The sequence below is a fragment of the Asparagus officinalis genome, chromosome 3 (assembly GCF_001876935.1).
Source record: "Asparagus officinalis chromosome 3, Aspof.V1, whole genome shotgun sequence".
In the NCBI taxonomy this organism is placed as follows: domain Eukaryota; kingdom Viridiplantae; phylum Streptophyta; class Magnoliopsida; order Asparagales; family Asparagaceae; genus Asparagus; species Asparagus officinalis.
Window position 1 is genome coordinate 29,700,109 of NC_033796.1, and position 10,241 is coordinate 29,710,349.

General features: G+C 36.4%; 1 protein-coding gene across 1 annotated transcript; it reads right to left on the reverse strand.

Annotated features, from left to right (window-relative positions):
- LOC109834862 (protein FAR1-RELATED SEQUENCE 5-like) lies at positions 559–2,821 on the reverse strand. The gene is made up of 3 exons (XM_020402880.1): positions 2,733–2,821; positions 1,076–2,629; positions 559–982 (listed from the first exon to the last, which is right to left on the reverse strand). The coding sequence occupies exons 1-3, from the start codon at positions 2,819–2,821 to the stop codon at positions 559–561; spliced, it is 2,067 nt and encodes a 688-aa protein (XP_020258469.1).

Below are 10,241 nucleotides of genomic sequence, written 5' to 3' on the forward strand. Positions count from 1 at the left end.
CAAATAATCTCAGCAACATTTCAATGCCAAGTGAGGCCATAAACAGAATTCACGGCCAGCAGTTTATGAACCGCATTCGTGTAGAAGCTAAATATTTTCAATTGATATATATGCATTTTAGCCAAGATCAAACTGGTGCAAACAACAAAGCAGGCTCTTGATGGATAAATACCACAGTTCAATACCAATTGAGGTGAACAAAAGATTGACAGTAGTATACAAAGACATACTTCAAATCTAAAATTTGAAAATTGAAACCTTGAAGGCCAATATACATAGTACAGTAGATCAAACACTTTCAGCAAATGAACAAGAACCAAACACTTTCAGCAAATAATCTCAGAAATCACAGCAATTCAGATTGTAATGAAGTCAATGTACCAAACACTTTCAGCAAATGTACCAAACACTTTCAGCAAATGTCAAACACTAGATCAAGCATCTGATAACATCAAGCATCTGATTGTAATGAACAAGAACCCCATCAGATTGTAATGAAGTCACAAACACTTTCAGAAATCACAGCAATTCATCAGATTGTAATGAACAAGAACCCCATCAGATTGTAATGAAGTCAATGTACCAAACATCCGAGTCAGAAATGTGGCTGCTTCCAGCATCTATTGCTTGACACCCTCTGACTTCTTCTTCAACCCTCTCTATGAAACTTGTTAACAAAGAATCAAGCTCATGCATCCTCTTATCTGACTCAAAGGCAAGCTCCAGTGCATTGTTGGTTTTTGCTTTCAAAGCCCAAGATTTCAACAAATTGATTTTTTCTACACCACCTGCAATGTTTTTACCAAACACAACATTACTAACTCCAATGTTACGATGTCGAGCATCTATAGTCCAACGGTGTAGGATATATACACTGGGTAATGAACAGCATTGTTTGTTGAACATTAGAGTGTACACTATATGTTTGCATAGAACACCACTATTCTCAAACAAACCACAACTGCAACTATACTGTACTTCTCTACATTCATCATAAGTAACAAACCTCAACTTTTCATTGCTTTCATCTAAGTCACCAACTCGCCATAAAACAGACTTTTCTTATTTTCTCTACTCTAGAAGGCCAAGAACACCACACCCTTTGATCTCATTCTGAAATACATGAAACATAGTGCGGGTATAACTACTTCCAGCTTGTCTTTCAATTGGATGCCTAAGGTGAAACTGCGGTTTTGTATTAAGAGTTCTAAAATCTTCATGTGCTTCACTCATTCGTCGATGTGTAACGGCCTTTTCATATTGCGTTACAAATTCTTTTAACTGTGTTTGTGAATTCACATATCCATCAAAGAATGCGTTGATGCTTTCACTCCTTTGAGTTGATCTCATTCCTGCAAAAAAAATACCTTTTAAGAAGCATGGCACCCAATGATCTCGATACATGTAAATATTTTGCAGCCATCCATCTTCTTCTTCTATTATCTTAAACTTCTCCTTCAACTTGTGCCACATGTAAATATTTTGCAGCCATCCATCTTCTTCTTCTATTATCTTAAACTTCTCCTTCAACTTGTGCCAATGCAAATTACAGTTCTCAATGTTACCACTATTACACCACAAGTCCCAATATTTTTGAAATTCTTCACCATAAACAAAATTCAAAGAATGCAAATGATCAGCAATATGTCGCTGCAGATGCCAATAACAATAACGATGCCTTGTGTTTGAAAATACTTTATGAATGGCATTACACATTGCTCGGTCTTGGTCTGTGATGATAGCACCTGGTTCAATTCCATGCATGCAGTTTAACCATTCCTGAAACAACCAAACAAATGTTTCTTCTTGTTCATCAGCTAGTAGTGCGCAACCAAATAAAGTAGATTGTCTATGATGATTCACCCCAGTAAATGGTGCAAATGGAAGACTAAACTTGTTGGTTTTATAAGTCACATCAAACACAATAACATCATTAAACTTCAAATAAGTTGCTCTTGATTTTCCATCTGCCCAAAAAACACTTCTCATTTGTCCAGTACAATCTACTTCCAATGCAAAATAAAAATCTGCATCACTAGCCGCCTTTCTTTGAAAATATTGGATAATAGATATGCATTCATTGCCAATATTGTTGTGCCTTTGAGTTTTCATATAGTCAATGCATTGTTGTGGTGTCACTGATTCATCTTCTCTTCCACTTGTCGCGTTAATAACACGAGAAATAGTAGAAGGAGTAATACCTTCTTCTTGCAAACATTCAATCATTTTTTTACACCTTTTACTTCTATGAAATTGTTGTTGTGACCTATGCATCTTTGCTTTATCTGGACTACAGAGCATGTGGTTTGTGTGATCTTCAATAAAACCTACAACTATCCATGTTTTATCCTCCAATAATTTTATTCTCATCATTACTTTACAGCCAACTCTGGTCTCTCGCTGATGATTGATATTTTTCCCTATATCTCTCTTATCTTTATTAGATCTATAACATTCTTTGTCACAAACAAATTTTCTATTCAACACTTGTTTATCTTTTTTGGAGTAATTCACTGAGCTTTTTCTGATTCCAAATCCCATCATCAAAGCATACGAGTTATAATAGTTGTAGGCCTCTTCATGACTACTAAACTTCATTCCTAAACACGGTTTTTCACCAATTTGCATTCTGAAAATAAAGATAATTGGGGGTCAATATATAATGTTACTCAATGTTACTATTTCAAACAACATATTTCATGTCAGGGAAATTCATGATATTAGTGAGGTACCTTGAAACAGGAATCGTTGTTGGAAAAGGCATGAAATCGTCGTTACTATCACCATGAATATCTTCGCTTCTATCACCAGGTTCAGCCATTTGTTTTCTTTTTAACCCCAATAAGCTCTGAAATTTCAGTTAGCATACAAGTGGTCAATGTAAGAAAATATTCAGTGGTATGAAATTTCAGTTAGCATTCAAGTGTTAAATGTAAGAAATCTCTTTTCGAAAAAACAAAGCGAGGTTGTGAATTTTCAGTTAGCACTCGTATGACAAGAACCAAGGCTCGAGCTCAGGGGGGGTTCAATGTAGGGTGACTGGGGAAGAATTGACCTCACCAGCATCGTCGGGGGACCCGTAACACACGTCGTCGGGGGACTCAGGAAGATCGAAGTTGGGGTTTTGGATGACCGCTCCGCCGCCTCGAGCTCAGGAATTATGGCTGAGAACTGGGAGAGAGAGCCATCGATTGGGGTTTTTGGATGACCGCTCCGCCGCCTGAGCTCAGGAATTAGGGTTGCGTCGTCGGGAGAGAGAGAGAGCCGATTGGGTTTTTGATGACCGCTCCGCGCCTCGATTCAGGAAATAGGGCTGAGAACTGGGAGAGAAGCCATCGATTGGGTTTTTCTGCATAAAAACCCGACAAGTTGACGCGTACCCCAATCAACAGTTGCAACGTAATTTGAGCGTAGGAAGTTCCTAGCTCGAGCTCAGGTCAGTTTTCCCATATATATATATATTATATATATCATATATATATAATATATATATATAATATATATATATAATATATAATTTATATATATATATATATATATATATATAAAATATAAATATAATATATATATATACTTATAGTATATATATATTATATATTGAAGTTTATTGCTTTCATTAAGATTTTTACTACAATCAACTACTTGTGTATATTATTATAGCACTTCATATTTCTATTATCCATCTAGTTTTTTCGATTTTACTTCCGGTTAGTTCTTTGGAGAAAGTGTTCAACTTTTGACAGTAAAACTTTATAAGGTGAGGTAAATTATCGTGAGCTCAGGAATTGATAACTATATTTCAACTCATACACTACCATTACACTTTGAAATAGAAAAGTATGCCGTCCATTCTCTTCAGCTATATATTTTTAAAATTGATGACTTATAAAGGATCTCATTTCTCTCTTTTATACCGTTGAAGCAGTAGCTAGGGAAGAGAATATTATCATTATTCATAGGATAGATCTATCTGATACTGTTAAATTTTAGTAAAATGATTATGTTTTACCATTTTTTTAAGAGTATCTAAGGTTTTAGATTGCATTTCTGTCTTTTTACACGTTACACATATGTACACAATTGAGTTTATGATAAATGATGTTTTAAGGGAAAAAAGAGTTCATGATAAGTGATTTTTTTTTTCATACATCGCTTAACGGCGTTAATACTTTTACTACATATATGTATCCACAGAACGATTTTGCACATGATTTAGGCTTTGTACGAGACTCGCACGATTAAACTAGATGCCGTATCCTTCGTAGAAAACGACAAGGCTGTCATTTCGACTACGATGGTGACGTTAACCGGGAACGTAGTCCACGTATCGGTTAGACGGTTAGTTTCTCATCGTGTAGTACGCAGGGGAGGAAGAAGAGAAAACGCAACGTGTCGGTCAATAGTAACGGCCTACTGGTTACCGTCCGTTTAATAAACGGACACGAATCCAAGGGGTGGAAAAACGACGTGCCGGATTCCTTTCTGTGGGAGCGGCACAGGGGAAATGACCATAGCACCCTCCTCTGAACAATTCATTTGTTTTGTATTATGGGTACCCCCTGCCCTCAACTTTACTATCTAATATTATGGTGGGTTTGGTTGTTTGCAACTAGAGTTGCAATGCAAGTGTCACTTGCATGCAACTGAGACGTTGCAACTCTTCTTACATGCAACTACAGTTGCAATTATTTGGTTTAAAATTTAAATTTTACAACTTATAGTTGCAGCTGTTTGATTATGCTTATTAATTAACATATGCAATGCAACTCATAAAATATTTTTAAAAAATAATATTTTTTAAAAAGTAATATATTTTTATAAAATAATATATTTTTTAAAAATAATATAATTTTAAAAAATAATATAATTTTTAAAAATAATATATTTTTTAAAAAGAAATATAATATTTTAAAAATAATATAATATATCATTTAAAATATATATTATTTTTAGAAAATTATATTATTTTAAAAATACATTATTCAAAAAACATATTATTTTAAAAATATATTGTTAAAAATATAATTATTTTAAATATGATATTATTTTTAGATAATTATATTATATTAAATATATAATTCAAAAATTTTATTTATGTTTAAAATATATATTATTAAAAAAAATAGCATTAATAAAAAATATATTATTCAAAAATATATGTAATCCAAAAATATATTATTTTAAATATATATTATTAAAAAAATATATATTTTTGAAAAATATATTATTTAAAAATATATTAATTTTAGAAAAAATTATATTATTTTTAAAAAAATATATTATTTTAGGAAAATTATATATTATATAAAATATATTTTTTTTAGGAAAATATATATATTTTTTAGAAAGTTTTATATTATTTTAAAATAATATTAATTCAAAAAATATAATTATTTATAGAAAAATAATAGTATCCTGGAAAATTTTAATTTTCAAAAATATATTATTAAAAAATATATTATTCTAAAAAAAATAATATATTATTTTAAAGATAATATATTACTTTAAAAACTAACATATTATTTTGAAGAAATTATTATAATAATAATTATTTTAAAAGATTAATGTTTTTTTTAAAAACATTTTTGAGGAAATTATTATAATAATAATTATTTAAAAGATTATTTTAAACCTTTAATGAATTTATTTTTGAAATATTAAGTAATGATTTTGAATTTAATAAATTTAGGTCAGTTGCAACTAAGTTGCAACTATGACTTGCGGTCATTTTTGACGTAAGTCATATGTTGCAACTGAGGCTTGTTTTGCAACTGTGGTTGCAATTGCAACGGTGAGTTGCAGTAAAACAAACACATGCAACTGGTCAAATTGGACCTAGTTGCATGCAACTGGAGTTGCAACCACTCCAGTTGCAGCCTACCAAACAGCCCCTATATGACCCTCTGAATCATGAGGTTGGGGTGGGGGTCGATGGAAATAAGTAAAGTTCAGGGGGTTTGTGAGACACCCTATGATTTTGGGGGTAATATAAAATAAACAAAGTTTTAAAAAATTATGTGCAACATCCCTAAAGTTCAGGGGTGTCTGTGAAATTAACCCTTGATTATTGCTTCCATATTACATGAAATATAATATAATATAGATCACAAGTTATTGACACTGACTAATGGACTGCGACTTCATTGGCCTAAGGTGTTTTTTTACTTTCCTTTTTCGGATATAATTATTATCCTTAAGAATATAATTCCAACCCACTTTCTTTTGTTTCACTTGGATACTTTTGGCATCCGCTATAATCATTATCTTTGAGTGGCATAAATTCTTGATGTTGGTTGTTTAGTGGGAAGGAAACGAGCCACGGAAAAGTTAAATTTTCTTATTCTTTTCATAGCGTATCTGATTTTAATGATAACATGTTTTTTCCCCAGCTAACTTAATTAGCTACAATATACTTCTTAGAAATAGTCTTATATATCAACAGCTTCTATTAAAATTAGTGTTTCCCACTATTTTTTTTAATAGTAAAGAGGATATGAGAATAAAACAATATAGCGTCATAAACTACATCCGTGTTTAGCCTGAACCGACAACATAGTTGAACAGACAATAATTCAATTTCCCCCCTCATTTCCAATGACATATTTTACGTATTCAAGCCGCAAGTCAATACCAAATAGCTTGGAAAAAAAATCCAATTTAGATTAAAGCAAATCACATTACATCGCTCATCGTTATATTGCTTGTTGGACTATGAAGAACCCAAGTGATGGAGAAAATTAATAATGTTGACTAAGCAAACTTGGACGAGTGATAGATTAGTTGTATTTGGTACGTACGTTTGCTATGGTCCGAGAAAAATGAGCACATATTTGCAGACGCACCTGTAGAATTGGCAGCAGTTCAGGCTCACGATTCAGGTCGTCTGGGTGGCGGTCGACCGGACCGGTCGACCGCTTTCGTGCACATGGTTCAGTGGGCGTCAGCATTGGTGGCGGTCGACCGGTCCGGTCGACCGCAGAAGTGGCTGCTGAAAGGGGATTAAGAGGGCTTCTATTGTTGGAGTCTATTGGAGAGATCAAGAGGTCTTATTTTAAGGTTAAGGGTAAGATTTGTAACCCTAATTTGTATTCCTCTTTGATTTCATTAGTAAAGCTTTCCCCTCCTTGCCCCATGGACGTAGGCACATTGCCGAACCACGTATATCTTGTGTACTTGATATGATTGTTTGGCTTGTGTTCACTTGTGGTCTACTATTGTTCTTGTGTGTGCTTTTGATTTGGCTATTTGGGGCTTCTGCGGCGCACAACAAGTGGTATCAGAGCTCTGGGTTGGATTTGGGAGTTTATTCGAAGGATTCATTGTTGGGTTCTTGTTGGAAGAATAGATCTACAATATGGTTGAAACAAGCAGGGCTAGTTCAAGTGCTACTAGTATAACGGGGTCGGCTTTGACAAAGGCGATCCAAAATTTAAGCATCAATAACACTAAAATTGATGTCCCAAAGTTCGACGGCAAGATTAACTTCAGTTTATGGAGGTGTCAAGTAATGGATGCCTTAGATGCACAAAATTTAGAGGAGACTCTTGAGTTTCAAGAGAAACCCGAGGAGATTGATGATAGGGTTTGGAAGAAAATGCACAGTAGGGCTTGTGGGGTGATTCGGTCATGCTTAACGCCGGATCTCATTTATGATGTGATGAATGAGACATCGGCAAAGAGATTGTGGGAAACGCTCAATAAAAAATATTTGACAAAGAGCATTGAGAATATGCTTCATTTGAAGAAAATGTTCTACCAATTCAAGATGAAGAGAGGAGTTTCCATTCGAGAGCATGTTAACAACTTCACAAAGCTAATTTCGGATATGGCCAATGTTGATATCATGGTGGAGGATGAAGACAAGGCAATGTTATTATTGTGTTCGTTACCGGATGATGAATTTAGTACTTTTGTTCTCACTATGATAAATCGGCGAACTACAGCTGTTAGCTACAAGGAGGTGACATCGGCATTGGTGAATTATGAGCTGAGGAAGAATGATTGTGAGCCCTCCGAGAAGGCATCGGGTGATGCACTTGCAGTTCGTGGCCGTAGTCCAAACCGCCAAAAGTTCAACCGCTCAAAATCAAAGAATAGGGGTGGCCATAAAAGTGTTGGTAGAAATCAATGTGCCTTTTGTAAAGAAGAGGGACATTGGAAGAATGAGTGCTCAAAGTTGAAGGATAGAGCCGATAAGCAAAGGGGGAACGCTGTACAAGCTTCAGAGGTTAATGTTGCTAAGGTTGTTGGCGACATTTCAGATTCAGATTCTTCCGGTTATTCTTGTTCTGCACTGCCGTCAGTTTGTTATGTCGACTCTACGGAGTGGATGCTTGATTCGGGAGCTACATTTCATATTTGCCCTAAGAGGGATTGGTTTACCAACTTTGAGGAGTTGAAGAGAGGAGACGTGGTGCTCATAGGGAACGATCACGTTTGTCCTATTAGTGGGATTGGCTCAGTCAGAATCAGAATGCATGACGGGGTGACTAGGGAATTGAAAGATGTGAGGTTCGTGCCGCAGTTGACGAAGAACCTCATTTCTCTTGGGACTTTGGAGGCATCCAATTATAGAGTGATCTTAGAAGATGCTAGTTTGAAGGTCATGAAGGGTTCTATGGTGGTGATGTGAGGTGTCAGGGAAAACAACCTATACTACTTGAAGGGCAAGACAGTTACAGGGGGTCTGACAGCTTCTATTACCACATAGGAGGACACTACCATACTATGGCACATGAGGCTTGGACACACAGGTGAAAAGTCTCTTCAGTCATTGGCAAAACATGGGCTATTGAAAGGTGCAAAGACCTGCAAGATGGATCTGTGTGAGCATTGCATACTTGGGAAGAAGACTAAAGTGAAGTTTGGCACCGTAATTCACAACACCCAAGGTATATTAGACTACATTCACACAGATGTTTGTGGCCCTTCTAAGCACACATCGCTTGGTGGGGCAAATTATTTCATCACTTTCATTAATGATTATTCCAGGAGGAATTGGGTATATACCATGAAGCATAAACATGAGGTCCTGGATATATTTGTGGAGTGGAAGAAGAAAGTGGAGCTGCAGACAGGTAGAAAGGTGAAGACTCTTCGTTCAGACAATGGTGGAGAGTATAAGAGTGATCCATTTCTGCAGTTTTGCCGGGATCACGGCATTAGAAGACATTTCACAGTTAGAGAGACACCGCAACAGAATGGGGTGGCAGAGAGGTTGAACCGTACCTTACTGGAGAAGGTGCGATGTATGATGACACAGAGTGGATTGGCTAGATCTTTTTGGGCCTAGGCGTTAGTTTATGCGAGCCATCTCATTAACAGGTTGTCGTGCACTGCGATAGAGGGAAAGACTCCTTTGGAGCGTTGGTCTGGTTCTGTGGCTAGTGATTATGATACTCGTCCGATATTTGGGTGTCCAGCTTATTTCCATGTTAGTGATGGGAAGTTGAATCCGAGAGCAAGGAAAGCTATCTTTGTGGGATTTAGAGAATGTGTAAAAGGCTTCAAATTATGGGATCTACAAGACAAGAAGATGATCATTAGCAGAGATGTCACATTCGATGAGGCGTACATGATGAAGCCTCGAGTTCCTCAGCAGGTGGAGGAAGATCAGACAGGAGGGATATCGCAGTAGGTGGAGGATGATGTGACTCCACCCACTCCAGTCAGCACTGTGTCCATTGAGACTCCTACAGAGGTGACACGGTTGATGGTGAGGCTCAGGAGCAGGGTCATGCTCAGGGGTCCATTGCAGCAGATAGACTGAGGAGAGAGATTCGTCGGCCAGCTAGATATGATGATGTCATGGTGGCATATGCTTTATCTGTGGAGGTCATTGATGATCTTATTCCTGCCACATTCAGGGAGGCAGAGACCAGCACTGATTCCATTAGGTGGAGGAATGCTATGGAGGAGGAGATGCAATCTCTTCAGAAGAACGACACTTGGGAACTTGCAAAGCTACCGAAGGGTAAGAAAGCTATTGGTTACAAGTGGGTGTATGCTAAGAAGGAGGGATCTTCTATTAGGGACATTCGGTTCAAGGCCAGATTGGTTGCCAAGGGATATGCACAGCTTGAGGGAGTTGACTACAATGAGGTGTTTTTACCCATTGTGAAGCATTCGTCGATTCGGATACTATTGGCATTGGTGGCACAGCTGGACTTAGATTTGGTCCAAATGGACGTGAAGACGACCTTTCTACATGGAGACTTAGATGAGGAGATCTACATGACACA

What these genes read in the sequence shown, in the direction of transcription:
- LOC109834862 (XM_020402880.1), bottom strand. Translation starts at nt 2,821, where the DNA reads ATGGCTGAACCTGGTGATAGAAGCGAAGATATTCATGGTGATAGTAAC. An exon ending in ACAACGATTCCTGTTTCAAG is followed by an intron (nt 2,630 to 2,732) that starts GTACCTCACTAA and finishes CTTTATTTTCAG; the next exon opens with AATGCAAATTGGTGAAAAAC. An exon ending in GGTGTTCTTGGCCTTCTAGA is followed by an intron (nt 983 to 1,075) that starts GTAGAGAAAATA and finishes TGATGAATGTAG; the next exon opens with AGAAGTACAGTATAGTTGCA.